The sequence below is a fragment of the Seriola lalandi genome, unplaced genomic scaffold (genome assembly GCF_002814215.2).
Source record: "Seriola lalandi dorsalis isolate HSWRI2012SDOR001 ecotype SW California unplaced genomic scaffold, Sedor1 jcf7180002054554, whole genome shotgun sequence".
In the NCBI taxonomy this organism is placed as follows: Eukaryota; Metazoa; Chordata; class Actinopteri; order Carangiformes; family Carangidae; genus Seriola; species Seriola lalandi.
In genome coordinates, this window is record NW_019525107.1 from 1,360,477 (window position 1) to 1,376,710 (window position 16,234).

The 16,234-nt window shown below is 38.5% G+C and overlaps 2 protein-coding genes across 6 annotated transcripts; both read right to left on the minus strand.

Annotated features, from left to right (window-relative positions):
* Positions 1 to 24: 24 nt before the first annotated feature.
* tmem269 (transmembrane protein 269) lies at positions 25 to 8,770 on the minus strand. 5 transcript variants are annotated; one of them, XM_087176452.1, is made up of 8 exons: positions 8,691 to 8,740; positions 7,554 to 7,605; positions 6,501 to 6,550; positions 4,938 to 5,085; positions 4,051 to 4,148; positions 2,715 to 2,858; positions 2,365 to 2,565; positions 25 to 1,578 (listed from the first exon to the last, which is right to left on the minus strand). In XM_087176452.1, the coding sequence occupies exons 4-8, from the start codon at positions 4,976 to 4,978 to the stop codon at positions 1,469 to 1,471; spliced, it is 594 nt and encodes a 197-aa protein (XP_087032578.1). In that variant the 5' UTR covers positions 4,979 to 5,085; positions 6,501 to 6,550; positions 7,554 to 7,605; positions 8,691 to 8,740; the 3' UTR covers positions 25 to 1,468. The 5 variants fall into 5 exon arrangements, with proteins under 5 accessions (XP_087032578.1, XP_023271442.1, XP_023271438.1 ...); XM_023415674.2 differs by lacking the exon at positions 8,691 to 8,740 and adding an exon at positions 8,449 to 8,674; XM_023415670.2 differs by lacking the exon at positions 6,501 to 6,550 and having other exon boundaries at positions 8,691 to 8,770.
* Positions 8,771 to 10,389: 1,619 nt separating this feature from the next.
* Positions 10,390 to 14,864, minus strand: muc5.7 (mucin5.7). Its single transcript, XM_087176426.1, has 11 exons — positions 14,736 to 14,864; positions 14,602 to 14,632; positions 14,457 to 14,486; positions 14,194 to 14,365; positions 13,584 to 13,687; positions 13,318 to 13,489; positions 13,096 to 13,199; positions 11,928 to 12,108; positions 11,722 to 11,825; positions 11,393 to 11,564; positions 10,390 to 10,583 (listed from the first exon to the last, which is right to left on the minus strand). Exons 1-11 carry the CDS (start codon positions 14,748 to 14,750, stop codon positions 10,460 to 10,462), a joined length of 1,209 nt encoding a protein of 402 aa, XP_087032552.1. The 5' UTR covers positions 14,751 to 14,864; the 3' UTR covers positions 10,390 to 10,459.
* Between the last annotated feature and the right edge of the window lie 1,370 nt (positions 14,865 to 16,234).

The following is a 16,234-nucleotide window of genomic DNA, read 5'->3' on the forward strand; positions in this document are numbered from 1 at the left end:
TGAGGTGAGTGTGAACAATGTGAGTGATGTCATACCTTTTATTCTGACACCTCTGATTACAAACTTAAAGATTAATGTCATCTTCATCTGGCTTCTGAACAAATTCGTATAAAACTATACAATCTCCCCATTTGCCACACACAATTCAGCGAGGCACATATACCCATTGTGAGACACGATGAGAGATGCCAAAAAGTTGTCCTTGCTATAAAGGACTGGTCTACAAAAATATGATGTTCCTCAGACTGAATACTGGCCAAGCTAAAGAGTAACAACACACTTATTCTTTCCTTCCCTGACCCCTGTGGATTTAAAGTTTCAGTGCTGCTGCTCTTGATCACAGCCAACATCGACTGTGGTGGTATAACAACAGCGAGTTGAAATCTTTACCCACTAGATGGCAGGAAAAGGAGGATTTGCAGCCTGTGTTGTTGTTGCTCTTTACGTGTAAATTCACACTGAATCACCTGAGGCAGAGAGCTGCTGCTGCAGTGCTATTTATGGATTGCAACTTCTACTCATGTTGCATTTCTGACCTCAATCGATAAAGTCACTGCAGGTGTTTTGACAAGCGATGGGGAAAAAAAACCCTGCAGTGTCATCACTGATTCGGCTGCAGTCAGAGAATCAATATGAGAGGTGTTGGTGATCCAGTGTGGATTTGATATTTAAGCTGCAATGCCTCTTAAAACAGAGGCAAACACATGCAATGACCCAATAAAATCACACATAGAAGAAATACAAAGGTCTAACACATCTTTTCTTGGACTGAGTCACAGCTTGGAAAAAAGCTAAAAGTCTTAAAACAGAACACAAGTACCCAATTTACCCTCGAGTTGGGGTCAGTTTGCTTTCAGTTCAACCTTTTTAAAACATACATTCAAACAGCAAATTAAATAATAAGAATGACAGAACCATTATGTTCAAAAGATTCCTCTGGCTGGATTTGTAATGGAAAACGTGGATTTTAAGGACATATCCAGACCTGAATACCATGAAAGTTAATTGGCCCCAACCCTGATAAAAACATTAACAGATGTCAGTTAAACTCATCATAGTGCATGGATGCTAATTACTGTGTTTAGATATACCAGAAAGGGCATCTTGGAAATGCTGCTGAGAAATCATATAGTAGATTCATTCAGTTTTTGGAACAAGCCACCCAACCCTTGGCTTCAGTGAAAATGCAACAAAGGCATTAAGACAGCATGAAGGTTAATCTTTACCAGTAATGTTAAAATGTCCTTCCCATCCCTCATTATAACTCCCTTTAGTCTGGGTTTATGTTTTAGAGGTGTCACATCAAAATAAAGGTTAGACAGAGAAAGTGTTCGCCAGTGGTGTATGGGCATGTTCAGCTTGAATCCTCCATGGCAGTGGGGAGCAGCAGCAAGTCTGGAAGCCTCACTTCACCCATATGGGCCAGAGGTAAACCTAATGGTAGTTTTGGACAGAGCCAGCACACTTTTTACACTTTACTGCTCCAAAGGGATGTTGGGAACAAAATGTAGGAGACGGACCACAGCAGATAGTACGCACAGGCAGGGGGGAAGGAAGAGCAGAACACCATGACAACTCCTGAAAGTGAAAAAAAAAAAGTTGAATGACAAGCGGTACAGCACTGAAAAATGACATAGCATATACTGCCAGGAAAAATATTCTGATTACTTATGATAATCTTCAAAACTCACTGTGTAAGGTTTTCATTACTGAACATGTTAGCATGCTATTGTTAGCAGTATGGCTAAGGCCAGTGTGCTAACATGTTCACAGTGATAACGCATGGCTGACATTAGCATGCTAACATCTTCACAGTGATAATGCTAACAAGTTAATGTTAAGCAGCTATAATGTTTACCATATTCACCTTAGTTTAGGCTGTCAACATACTAACCTTTGCTAATTAGCATTAAAAACAAAGCACAACTGAGACAGCTGAGTTTCAATCCCACCTCAGTTTATACCTGAGTTTTCTAGGTATTTAGTCATAAACCAAACTATTTGATGTCAAAACACTGACCTGATGATGGCGCTAGATGAAAAGTTATTGCAACTCACTGTGTGTGGGGAACACAAGGTCTGTACAAAGTTTGATGTCAGTCTACCCAATAGCCAAACTGTTAGTGTGGCTGAAAATAGCTCAACTGAAAACAATTGTCTCATTCAGTCACATTGTCTCTACAAAGACACAATGCTATTGAGTTATTCAAATTTACTTTCATGTTGTTTTAAGCAGTAGGCTACAAATTAAAATCTAGAAAATGCACTTATAACATGAATCAGTCCTGGTCGTCGTTACTCTCAACAGCTACACTTTTGTCCAGGAGAGATATGAATCATGGATTTTTTAAAAATAGCTTATACCTCCAGCGTAAACTACTTTCTTCCATGCCTGGGACTCCAGCACTCTGTCATGGGGGTAGAAGTTGTGACTGATCATGAAAAGGATCATAGCCACTGCGATGACACGCAGCACGGCCATGTTTCCCCCTGACAGCAGAGAGGCACTGGCCAGGATGGCTGAGGAGTAGATGCAGGGCAGGCCCCGGTACATGAATGGGATCCCTTAGGACAAAACAAAAAATAAATCTCCAGTAAGTCCTTCAAATGATAAAGCATGACTGAGACCGACAGAAAACACAATGAGAAAATGTTTCATAGGATAAATCTCTCAGATAATATTACTTAAAACAGCCGACTACATTTTGCATTACCGCTTGAGAAGAAACAGAGGCGGACGAACACAGACAGGACGTAACACATGCACAGGAAGTTGTCCAGCAGGTCAGCTGTCCTCAGGAGCAGCGACGTGGCGATGCCGAAGGTTGTGAAGTCAGCAAAATCATCTAGCTTTGCACCTGAGCATGAAAAAGATAGATGTAAATACATGTGGCTCGATGAGGTTTACAGTGAGGCATGAATTACATTTGCATGTTAGGATCTGTCCATCTTTATTTACAGTCCATGATTCTGAATAATCGGCTGTAAAAATGCTACTTGTGAGAACCAACTGTCTAATTATTACACTACTTAAAGTCCAACAGTGCCCTAGTCATGAGTGTACATTTTATAAAGGCCAGGGTAGATATGTTATCATCTTTCCGGTATGGTCACTGCCAATGTCACCGACATGTGACAGTGGTGTGGCGTGTCCATGTGCAAAAAATCCCCAAGTGGAAATTTCAGTGTCAGCCCAACAGGCAGCCATTCTATAAACAACATTCTCCACTGCCTTGTTTCTTTATCCCTCAGGAGCATGAAGCATGTTTTCAGCAGATGAGGATGAGGTGATTCAGGCCACGGCTCAAATGGACGAGGTGGAATTCCACAGCCCAGGGTCAACAATTTTAGCAATTTCAGATATGCAGAGAACCCAAAGCAACGGGATAAAATAGACAATTGGAGCGTGATCCCATGGAATTAGGCTGCTTAATCAGAAAGTGATTGTTCATTTGACAAAATACGTGGGGGGCACAACAACATCCACCTGCAAAGTCATGCAGAAAAACCCTGTCGGGACACAAAGCCCCCTGAAATGTGCAGCCAACGATGTATTGTGATGCACCTGGGAGCTATTTTAGGATCCTGAGAAAATGTGAACTTGCACACTGGAAGCAATGTTAAAACAGCTATTTGTGCCTCCTCATTTATAATATATGGTGCCGTCATCTTTTGAAAACACACCATCAGTGGTATACTTCCTTTGTTGTCAAATGTTGATGTTGTATGTTTCTATGTTTCTATGTTGTAAGTATTTGCATTGGATGCCTGTTATTTAAGAGGGGACCACAAAGACACAAACCAAAAAGACAATGATTTGATGAAGCTTGAATTACATGATATAAAATATGTATGTTTCTTATTTTGAGACTTTGTAAGACTATCCAAAGTATTTCAATTGCAGAGTTTCGTTTTACTGGTTCCCTTTGTTTGAGACTTTTTGTGGCCAAATTAGAAAGTCCAGACAAAGGACTGTGCAGCGAGCCCTGCCAAAAACCCCAGTTGGAGTTTATCTTTGGAAAGAGCTACTGACCACAGCACTCCACTTACCCAATGCAGAGCAGGCATCGAGTCGCCTGGCAACTGCTCCATCTGCCAAATCCAGCAGGTAGCCAATCAGAACCAGCCAACATGCAGCATGATGGTGCCTGAACAAAACGAGTTAGAGTTAGGTTTAGCTATTTGATGACAGCAACCCATTTCAAAGGGTAAAATATCTGCAGGTTCTCGCCAGTGGAAAAGAGCTGGATCGATTTCAACAATGTCTAAAAAAAGTTAAATAATTGTCTTCATCGTGTAGAGAATTATTATCTTTAGGCCATGTTTCCAGACACTGGATGACCTGCACCTGCCTGTGCCTCTTTACTCTAAGCTTAGTAAACCTGTCATCATTATAAGGATTACTTATTGTACAGTGGTCCTGAGAGGCAAAACATACCAACACTGAAAAAAAAACATTAACAAATAAGTAAAACATTTCGCAAAACAAAAAACACAAAAATATTTTACAAGAAGATTTCTGAAATGTTCTGTTTCCTGGTTTGTTCATTTCTATTCTCTAATGTGTTTTCGGAAAAGGTCAATTGTGTTTTCTGTGTTAGTAAATCACTTTTTTTTCCTCCTCGTTTGTAGTGTGTTTTCTAAACTGTTTTCTCTAATGCTGTTGCGTTTTCATTCATTATTTGGTTATTGTGTTTTTGATGTGTTTCGTGAAATGCTGTAATTGTGTTGAGTTTTGCCCTCAGGGTCACCGTAAATTTGGTTTTGAAAATGCTACCCACAATCTTCATTTTCATTTAAGTTATTGATTCATTTATTTTTACTGAAACCCACATCAATCTACACAGTGCTTATAGCCTATGTGTTTTTCTCTATCCTGCAGCTGACCCTGACTTATATTTAAGATGGTAAAATCCAATGACGGCGTGTTCACTCACCCATTAAGACTGCTGAGAATGGAGGCCATGCCCATGACCATGTTGGAAACCGACAGAGCATTCGCTGCATTTTTACGTGCAAACTCCTTGATGTGGAGCCCTGTGGCCTGATCACTCAGGAAGAGCTTGTTGGTACACTGGAAGAAACCTGAGACCACACAACAACGGCAGTTAGTAGTTGTCTGTGTTAGATAAATAACCTCTGCTGTGGTTTAAGAGAAAAGCTAAACTGTGATTGGGTGACCGTATACCAGCTGACCTTTTGATGAACGAGTCTGAATGTGAATGAGTCTACAAATGATATCACAGTTTGAGTCAAACTTCAGTTCAGCGGTGAGGAAAAAAAGTGTAAAAATTCTGAAAGTAAACTTAACGATTTACCTGTCACACTGCAACTGAATAATAATCTTTTGTATATCTTTTATTTCTGTATTTAAATCGAAATATAACTATGAATCTGAATCCTCCGTCTTATGTAAAAGAAGTATCACTTACCAAGACGTATGTTTATTGGACGGAGACCAACCTTACGATACATTCATCCATTTTCAGATCACTAAAATGCATTTGTTAAATTTGTACATTCATTCAATGCGGTGTGCGCAGCCTCCAGCATGCAACATTAAAGAGTGCCTGATCACCTACTTATTACATAATCATCAGTTATAAGTATGCAATAAACATATACATATTCTAACTTTAACAAAAAAATGGCCACAATGACATGCATTAAAGGTCAACATTGAGATAATATGTGGAAGAAAAACATTTTTTTCAAAAGGATACAATATCTGAACATGATGTATGTGAAGTGTTAGCACTGAAACGTGGTCTTATCAGGGGTCAAATACACACAAATACTGGTGTGGGGAACAAGCTATGGACATTTAGGGGACTACCACCTACACCATTAACTACAGTGAGTGTGAGCTGGACCTACTGCATTGACACATACCAGACCTGAGATCATTCAGCCTGTTAGCTCTGATCAAACATAGTAACCTAAGACAAGGACATGGCAGTAGCCCTCGCATAGCTAACTGTTCAAATCTATTGATACGACTGCAGCCCAGGCTTTAATGGAGATTGTGGGATAAGATTAGTCTACAACCTCACCTGGTTTCCATGTTTTTATAACATGCAGTTTACATTCAAATACTTCACTGCATGAGGTTATATTATTAGTAGTAACAGTTTAACAGGCTATATGTTTGCTTCAAGTGCAATCAGTAAAAGTTGTAATTATAACTTGACATGTTTAGTTGTAAATTTGCTGTAAGAACTATAGTAAAAAGCTACGTTCACTATCTTAGTCAGCAAGATGGAATGACCGCTGACTCTGCCTCTCTCCAGCCAAAAGCTGCCTCTGCCCCCACAAAGCTGTGATACTTTTTAATGAAGACAAAGAAATCTCTGTTTTCTGTCTGCCTCCTCTCTTGTGAGCTTATTATTTTCTCTCAAGTCATAGTACTGTCCAAGACAGTATGTACAGATAATGACCTGCAAAAAGTTTCAATTTTTTTTTTTAAATGTTGCAGTAGCAACCCTTCAAGTGTTTTTCACCCTGAACTTCCTGTGATTCCAAAGCCAGGCGAGTTCAAGAGACTCTTCATCTGAAAGAAAACAGCGTATGAGACACAGCAGAAAGCCAAAAATAACTTACACTTTTACTTGATAGCATGCTTTTTACTTCTCATTTGGGACTTTAACACACATTTACAACCTGGCATTTTAAATATTGTCTGAAAACTTTTCATGGGAAAACAAAGCACATCAAGGAATGCAGAAAACACACTGCTTTTTTTTCTGGAAATCATGTCATTGCAAAGTTTTCTACATGAATAATCAGCTTGCCACAGTAAATACCATTAGAGAGCCACATGTGCAGCTTCCTGTGCATTAAAGCCTGCGGCCTTACGGAGCTAGCGGTCAAGTTTTACTCTAACCACTTAATACACTTGGTGTGTCTTGGTCACTAATAAAAAAAGAGGATAAAGCCTGAAGAGCTGAACACACTGTCAATTTCAAGCAGGTCTCTATTTCTGGATTGCTTCCTAATGAGTGCAAAGCATGATGGGAGAGCCCTTGTTATGTAATACCCTGCTATGTTACCTGGTAACGATTAAAAAGACTAAACGAAAAACAAGAAAAACGATTCACAACAGGAATAATCTGAGGTGAATTTACAGCACAATTAATGCTCTCTTAAGTGTTAACTGCATTGTATGAAAATGAGATAGCCTATAGTAAATGTGTAATGTAGTTTCAATATAATTCCTATATTGGTACCTATATACCTCATTCTGTACAATATGCAGTATACATGAATGTATGTGAGCAGCGATAATGAACTATAGCTCTCAGTCTCATATGTCTCAGGCTTGAACATCCGCTATATGCTTCCCTTGTTGGATTTGATTCATATTTACAAAATGAAATACTTATTCCATTTTATTCAGTCCAAGCATCTTTAGAACTCCCTCAGTACATCAGTGGATGTTTTCCTTTCCAACTGAATCCAAAAAAGGCCTCGTCTTTAATCACTGGCAAGCCGTGCCCATGTAGGTAAACAGTTATCCAGATTATTAAGGATGAGATTGAGAAACAAGTACCTACCAGAGGAGGGAGTCAGGAGGATCATGATCGTCTCTGGCTCACAGTACAAAAGCTGAAAGATTTTAGAAAATAATAATAATAATTACATACCACATACTGTAGATACAAAATTTATTTCAAACTTTAAAATAATAACTAACTCCTACTGAATCTTCCTTAGAAGTCCTTAAAGAGATGTTTGATGATTAGTTTTGGAAGCCATATGTCTACACATTTAACTCTACGACCAGCTGTTAAATGTCGTATGTATCCACAAGGAACTTTTAGCCTTAAATTCACCTCTTAAAAATCGTCACTCAATAATGTGGGCGTAATAGCTGAACTATCACATTATGACTGAGTCAATAACGTTTTCTTGTGGGTCTTGTGCGTAATAATACCCACTCCTGCCTTGCGTTTCTATCTTTTCTATATATATTGAAATCACACCGGTTACATCTGAGACACATGGGGGCTGTGTTCCGCTGAATTCAGCCAACCACCACCACCACTTGCTGGTCTACGCTTTACAGCTGCTCACTCAGCGGGAGCCTTAATACGCAACGCCACTATCCTCAGCACCAGTCCACTGGCCTATACTTTAACTGCAGCGCCAAACGGCCTCTGTGAAATCCCAATGTGCAAAAGAAAAAAAAAGAAAAAAAAAAAAAAGACACCAGAGGCGTGAGGATAACAAACAGCTGATCTAAAGTAACACCAGCATATGCGGAGCCGCCCCACATCCCATCATCTCTGTGAACAGATTGTGAGAGCAAATTGCGCAACTGCGTCACAACTCAATGAGCCTACAAAATACAAAGCAGGCCTATATTTCTGACTGTAAAATATTCGCTATTGATGCCACACACACACAAACACACACACCCACGAACGCACAAAATGCATCTCATTTTACCTGAGAGGACCTCCACAGAATACAGTCTACACAAATCAAATGATGGAGACGTCTAAACGCTCACGTACAAAACAAAAAAAAAACAAACAAAAAAAAAAACAAAAACGTATTGTCTCTTTCTCTATCTTTTCTTTTCTTTGTCACGTAGACTGGTTTCTCTTATGTCAGCCTGCTAACTGACTCGGGTGTTTAAAATTAATTAGTTACCGGCAGTAACGTAGACACAACATATGTCTGTTTACCTGTCAACTTTACAGCCGCTTCTTCAGCGCGTCCTTTTAAAGACCAAGGGTAAATCCGCTGGAATATTCCACCGGAAATGACGATCCCGCTGCTTCTAGTTTTTTCCATAATATTGTTGGGAAAATTTTCCGATGGCAAAAGCATTACTGGAAATAATATTCGGACAAAAAGCGCAAAAATGTGCGTAGACTGAAGATGTTACACAGGTAGGTGAATTTTTATTAAATTCTTTTATCCATTCATTTATTTTGCACAAGATCATACACGTCAAAGGAATAAAGCAAACTTCTAGTAGTTATGAGGTAGGCTGTTACTCGTATAATCATCATTACTATTATTATTATTACATGTTGAGACCATAAGTGCAATAAGTCACAAATGAGCATCACAATCATAAGCCCCTGTGAGATAAATACATATAGGTCCACTGTACAATATTCTCAATAGTGCTTTTTTGTGTTTAAAAGAGGTTAGATTCCATGTCAGCAACATTTTCTTCATAGCTATTCCTGAAGAGTTAATTAAAACTGCAGCAATAATAAACTGTAGTCAGTGAGGATGGAAGATAAATGATAAAATATACAGTATGTGAGTGGAATTTGTTTTTGTCGTGTAGTTAGTGCACTTTGGAGTCATGTGCAGCAGAATTAATAAAAGAATAGTATAGTATCCATAAATACATGAAGTTAAGGCAACATTCTCAGAGTTGCTATAAGTGCTTTGTTTTCAACAGTATGGTTCATATGAGAGAAAAAAATGTGGCACAGTCATGAATACCAAACAGCATTTGCTGCATCAATAATGAGCTGCCTTCAGCCAGGATGGAAGATACATGTTTAAACAGGAGTGAGTGGGATTTGTTCTAGTCATGCTGCACACTGTCCTTTGGCTGCATATAGGAGCAAACAAACTAATGCACACATCCATGGTCTCATGAAATTTCCATAAGTTACAAGTCAGACAGTCAAGTCTTGAGCAAGGTCCAAGTCACTGTCAGCAGAGTTGGATGTCGTTGTGCTCAGTCACATTCAAATAATTAACTGTTCAGCAAAGTAACCCCTTATGATAAATAATATAAATAATTTGATACCTGATTCTTAATGAGGACACGGATACTTACATTTTTGCATATCATTGTTATAATCATTAGTAGTAGCAGTAGTAACCTATTACTATTTCTATTATAAATTATTCATTTGCTGAGGTAATGGCTAAACGATTCCAAATTACTGAATAAGCGTGCATGTGAGACTGCACTTATAGTTACACATTAATCATAATATTAGTTAACTATGACTGAAACAAAACATATAGAAGACTAATATGTAAACATTTGACTAATAATTGACCAATAATAACTGGTTGATTAGGGTGTTAATCTCACAGATGTATGTACAGCTTATGTTAAGAGGTTCCAGTTGAATTTATTACTTGTGGACTGAACTGAAGTTCCTGTCACTCCAGGCTGGTCTTCCATTAACTTTTGTTTTTCTTGTAACCATAAGGTGTGAACTTGTTAACTGCTGATATTCAGGTTTTATTCTATGTCACTTCTGCTCTGTGGAACCTGGATCTGGAAAATTGCTTGCATATGTAATTTATGCACACTTCATAAATATGCCTGATGCAACTCAATCTTTAATGAACCCACAGACATCCAGCATGTGAAGACTGAAATAACCACACTTTGGGTGCAAATGATCCTCCTTTTTTTAATGACATCATACATGTATTCACATTGTAAAACATACACTTGTCAATAAATCACCTAAATAACTGTTGATTGTGTGCAGAAAGTCAGTGGGCAGGTGAAGCGGACCTTGTAGTCCTGACAGAGTTTTCCACCAGGCTGCTCATCATTCACACAGGCAAAACCATGGGCAGCGTCATATCTGCAAAATATATAATAAGCAAATGTTTTAAAGGGACACATCACAATTTTACACATGAAGTTCAGTTTGCTCGTCATGAGGAGAACTGCCTGTGAACAGTTGTGTAATGTCTACTGTGGCTCAGGAGGTGGCTCTCAAAAGTCGGAAGAATTAACCCTGATGTTGTCATAGTGATGTCATCAGGGTTATCTCAGCTTGGACTTGGACACAACAGAGAGCCTGCATTAGAAACTTGGGGTTTGGAGTTTGAAAGACATGAATGTTTACCAGGCAAGGAGGATCTCATGAAAGACAATATCCAGTTGCATTATGGGTGTTGTCCGACCCGGTGCTATTAGAGTTTGAATAAAAGTCAGGATATCTCAGCGTCTGGTGCTTTGATTTTGACCATTCTTTTTTTAATCTGTGACAGTAACTCAACTTTATGGAAGTGCAACACTAAATCACGAGTGCACCCGTTTAAAGGGATAGTTCAATATTTTTGAACAGTGAATATGAAGCTACAGCCAGATTAGCTTATGTTAGCATAAAGACTAAACTGGTAAACAGTTAGTCTGGCTCAGCCCATCAGATAACAATGTTGTAATGCAATGCGTGATCCAGCTGCCATAATGTGATTAATGTCTACAGAGAATGGAGAGAATTTGGATCCAATGTCATTTTGCTTTTGATACATTTAATATCATCTTCAACTCAAAAGTCCCACTGAGTATCAATTTCACTGCTCTATGTGCTGCAGGCAGAATGTGACACACGTTTTTGTTTATTCAACAACAGTTGACTGTGTCATTTTCAGTCCCACAACTCACGCTTGAAAGATTTCACCCGTCTTGTGCGCAGGGACACCAGACAGTGTCATGGCTTCAATGGCCACAGGCTGGGTGCACACCTCACTGGGATACAGCATCTGCAGCTGGAGGAGGGTCTCGTAGTCCCCTTTCCCTTTGGGATTGTCCACATCGAACCAGCGTGTCCTGCAACCTGCCAAACAGTGAAAAACAAATGGTCTCCTGACACTGATCCTCTGATTCAGACTTATTTTAACTGGCTTTTATAGGTTGTGGTATTTGTTTTTCATCACTTTATACATCCACAGACATGTTGAAGCCAAATGAATCCTACCTGCATGAAAACTTACCCAGACAGAAGTCTGAGGGACAAGTCAGTATCACTTGATAATCCTCACACTGTTTACTCTTCTGTTTTTTATTGATGCATGCAAACCCAAAAGTGACATCATAGCTGAAATAAAAAAAAAAAAAAAAAAGTTGAAGAAGCATGTCTTATGACTGAACAAATGTCACATCTGAACCTGTGTGTTTGATGTCGAAACAATGTTCTCACGAAAGGTACGTGTCTCCGGTATGAGCGGCGGATATTCCTCTGGTTGTCTTGGCCTCAATGCTGACTGGGTTTTTACAGGCTTGACCGGGGAAGGATTTCATCAGCTGAAGAATGGACTCGACATCCCCCTCCTCTGACGGGGTGTCACTGTTCATCCATCGTGTTCGACACTGCTCTGACACTGAGCGCAGGTTACAAATGGATGCAAGTTTGTACGACATTCAAGCTCAGCAGGAACAAGAATGAGAATCCCTAATGTGTTTGTGTGTGTGTGTGTGTGTGTGTGTGTGTGTGTGTGTGTGTGTGTGTGTTTGTGTGTGTGTGTGTCTGTGTGGACTAATGCAAAATCTATAACGTATATAGGGCATCTAGCCAAAGGTAATTTGCAGCCCGAGTCACTAGTTGGACTGATTTTGTGTGAGGACATAGGTGACAATCTACATTATATTTTTGAATATCTTACAGTATGCAAAAGTAATGTATGTACATATATTGAATTTACATATACAGTATATTCCAAACTAAAAACACATATGTAAAACCTAGAAATTGGAACTATTCAATATATTGACATGCACTTTTAGCCCATACAAATATGTATGTTTATGTAAGTATGGTTATATATCTAACATATTATATAAATAAACACCTGTCAGTATATGTTGATATTATATAAAGTTGGCTCCAAAGGTCTGAGGCCTCTTTCCCAAAATGTGAAGATAGACATGTTTAAAATGAATGAGAAATGAATAAGAAAAACATATACAGTATAAGCATATAGAATTTTTATATGTATGTATTTTGATATATAAATTAAATGTATTGTTGTATGTTACATGTTATGACATATTAAAATTCATCATATAGATATTTTAATATATGTACATATACACATTTTACTATGAGTGTTTCATATATGTTATAAACTTATATCGTCATACAGCCAGATGATGTAAATATGTAATAATAATAGGTGGCATATATGGCAGCATCACTCATGCTATAGGGACATACAGTATATGTCATATATTACAATTTTGTATGTGAGACCTGTGTGTCTTTGTGAATATTTGGAAAATAGTTATGGAAAATAATTTAATGGGCAATCATGAAACTAATTCTTTACATATTAGTGAGTTCCAAAGGAAAACAAGACCAGGCAACATACCTTGACAGAACTCTTTAGGACATGTAAACCTGACTCTGTAATCTTCACAGATCCTGCTCCCCTGATCTGCATTTACACAGGCGAACCCATAGGTGGCGTCATAGCTACAAGAAACAGAAAATAAGGTAACGACAGATGAGTGTAGCACCTTGTCCCCATCGCTCTTCAGTTAATGCAATTGATTCTAATTTTGTCCTTGAAAACTGATGTTGTCAATGTCACTTTAAAAAGGTGTCAGAAGTGCTGGAGGCAGGTTCCCCAGAGACGGTCTGGACCTCGATGGCTATCGGCTGGGGGCAGATTTCTCTGGGGTACATGGTGAGGAGGTCACTGAGAACCTCATAGTCTCCATTTCCCGTTGGGTCATCGTGATCGAACCAGCGCGTCCTGCACTCTATAAGCAATGAGGGATGTTATTACACTAAAACATAATTACCAATCCTTTTTTTTAAAAAAAGCACTCAACCCTTTATGTTTTTACAACACACCTGAGCAGAACTGTCCAGTGCAGGTGAACATGACCTTGTAATCCTCACACTGTCTCCATGTCTGTTCTGAGTTGAGGCATAAAAGGCCCTCTGATGCACTGTACCTGCAAAACACAACCATCACATTCGGATGTTACACTTTCACTGCGGTTTTTCTGCAAAAGTCGTCACAGTTGTATCAAAGAGTCTGAGTCTGAGTCACCTATCTCTTCAGATATCAGATTATAGCCTTTAAAGTTCACTCTTTGGTTAATGTAAGACTTTGTAAAATGTTGGTATTTCTGCAGTGTTACGTGTTTTGTCCTTGTTGAGCTGGTTTGGAAACAAAATAGTGGAAGGAACATACAAGTGTCGATGTATAAAAAAAAACAAATATGATGAGTCAGATATTGTAAAATACCTTCATGCTCATCAGTGCAGTGATTTTTCCTCATAGCTCTTCTATTTGATTTGTTTCCCTGATCAAACATTCTTGAATAAACACAGACATTAAATTAAAAAATACTTTCTCCATTATTCATTCAAAAAGAAAAAAAAGGAAAAAACAGTTCCTTCTCAGACTTTGTAAATCATAATTCTCTGATGTCAGCTCAGTGCTGTGAGTCATTACGTGTGGAAGGTGTTCCTGGTGTTGGGAGACTTGATCCCGGACACGGTCTCAGCCTCCATGGCCACCGGATCGGAGCAGATCCTTGTCCGGTGCTTCCTTCTCAAGTCAGTCAACAGCTCGGATTCCCCGTCTCTGGAAACATCACCTTCATCGAACCAGGCTGTCTTACAGGCTGGGGAAGGAGAGAGTTGTGTTTAGACAACCTGCTCTCTGTTGTTGCTTCATTTGTTAAAAAAGATGACACAAAGTAATGCAGGCCTTACTTTCCAACGCAGTGGCAAATAAGTGCAGGTCTGGAGGAAGAAGGAGTTATTGATCAGTTAAAACTTTGACTTTAATGCCTCATAAATCAATTTTGTATATAAAATAATGAAAAATGAATTATGAGATTAGTAGTTTTTGTTTTACCTGATACTAGAAGACACCACATTGCAAAGCTCTAAAAAAAAAAACAAAAAAAAAAAAAACAGAAAACAAATAAATCCTTCACCATTATGAGATGCACAATTTAAACCAACTGAAAATGCACAAAATCAAAGTACCTGAAAGAGCAACATGATTCTCTGCCTGGTGATATCGGTGAGAGAGAATATAAATAGAAAATCCACTTTAACTTAAATTCTTAATTAATTGACAATAAGATGTCTTTTGTATTTTACTCACATGGTTGGTTTCATGTGAAGAAGCGTCTGTTGTTTGGAGGTGTGATGCATGTGTAACACGGGTATTACAGGAGTTAGACAGGGGCATGTCCTAGTGCACTTCATCATCACCTTTTCATTTGACATCCCACCAATAGGTTTGGTCCCCAGGGATCCTGAGGTGTGTGTATGTGTGTGTATTCCTGCCCCTCCCACGGACGTTTAGCCTGATAGTGTTCCTCAGTAATCGGTGATGAAGCAATAAACGGCAAAACAAACTCAAAACTCTTTTGAGGAAGTTTATGCGAAACAGCACTGACTTTCAGAAAAATGAGCCGCATTGTTTTCTTATTGTTAATGAAATTTCCCCCTGTGAACTATGGAGGTGAATCAGGTGGACTATTTCATAAATTGTTTCCATCTTCAATCAAAGAATCTCTTGAATGCAATGAAGGATGAACATTAAATTTTATATAATTTCTTCATTTCTGTAACAGCTCTATTGTTTTTTTCATGTCAGAAAATCATGCTTTTGATGTTGATATTAGTTATGACTGATAAGTACCACTATCTCCAGGTTACTAAAGTCAAATCATTACCTGTGTTACAGCACTGTCCTATAAATTATGTATCAGAATTTTCCATCTGTTGCCACATAAGGTCGTATTTTTTTGACATTGTTTACTATTCTGAAGAAGAGCATTTGTTCATTTATCAATTAATATACCTGAATTCTTTATTTTTGATTTCATCATGGTAGACTGTGTTTTAATGGGTTAAAGGATATGCTCACATGTTTTGTGCCCATATGTACACTGGAACAGTTTTTGCTTGCTGCGATCATTTCTCCTGTTCACACTAGACACCCCTACTTAACATGTTTCCAATGTAAGTGAAGGGGGAAGTCTTTTTTAGTACAAAATCCCCTCCGTCTATAACACTGCAGCTCATCACAGAAACACTGTCTGGGGAAATATAAAGAAAAAGAAGACTGTAAATTTGAGCTTGAGTTGATTTCACCAACTCAGACTTTTATAATCTGTGTACTGTATTATCTTTAGATAGACTGGAGGACTGTACATTTTTCACTTAATAATAATGATTACAGTGACCAAAAACTGTTTTAATGTACATATGGACACGTGAGTATTGCTATGAGACAGGCTCATACTGCTGCCGTCAGTGCTTCTGAAACCACCTGTTGAATAATTTAATTTCCTTGTGCATCCATCTTTACCTGTGTCATAAAGCACTAAACATGTGTTATTATACTTTTTTCATGGCAGTTTTGACATGTCATCAATGCTGAGTGTATTATAGAGCCTGTGTAATCCTCCAGTTCAGCAGTCTGTAGTGTAATGTCGAACATGCGATATATCTTGGTGAAAGTCAAGACTTTG

Bases quoted from the DNA above. Each gene is read 5' to 3' on its own strand.
- tmem269 (XM_023415670.2), bottom strand. From the start codon at position 7,578: ATGATCCTCCTGACTCCCTCCTCTG. The intron at 5,086-7,553 runs GTAGGTACTTGT...GTGTGGTCTCAG, and splicing joins CCTCCTGACTCCCTCCTCTG to GTTTCTTCCAGTGTACCAAC. The intron at 4,149-4,937 runs GTGAGTGAACAC...CGTTTTGTTCAG, and splicing joins ATTCTCAGCAGTCTTAATGG to GCACCATCATGCTGCATGTT.
- muc5.7 (XM_087176426.1), bottom strand. The intron at 13,688-14,193 runs GTAATGACTCAC...TGTGTTTTGCAG, and splicing joins ACCAGGAACACCTTCCACAC to GTACAGTGCATCAGAGGGCC. The intron at 13,200-13,317 runs GTGACATTGACA...TGTTTCTTGTAG, and splicing joins ACTTCTGACACCTTTTTAAA to CTATGACGCCACCTATGGGT.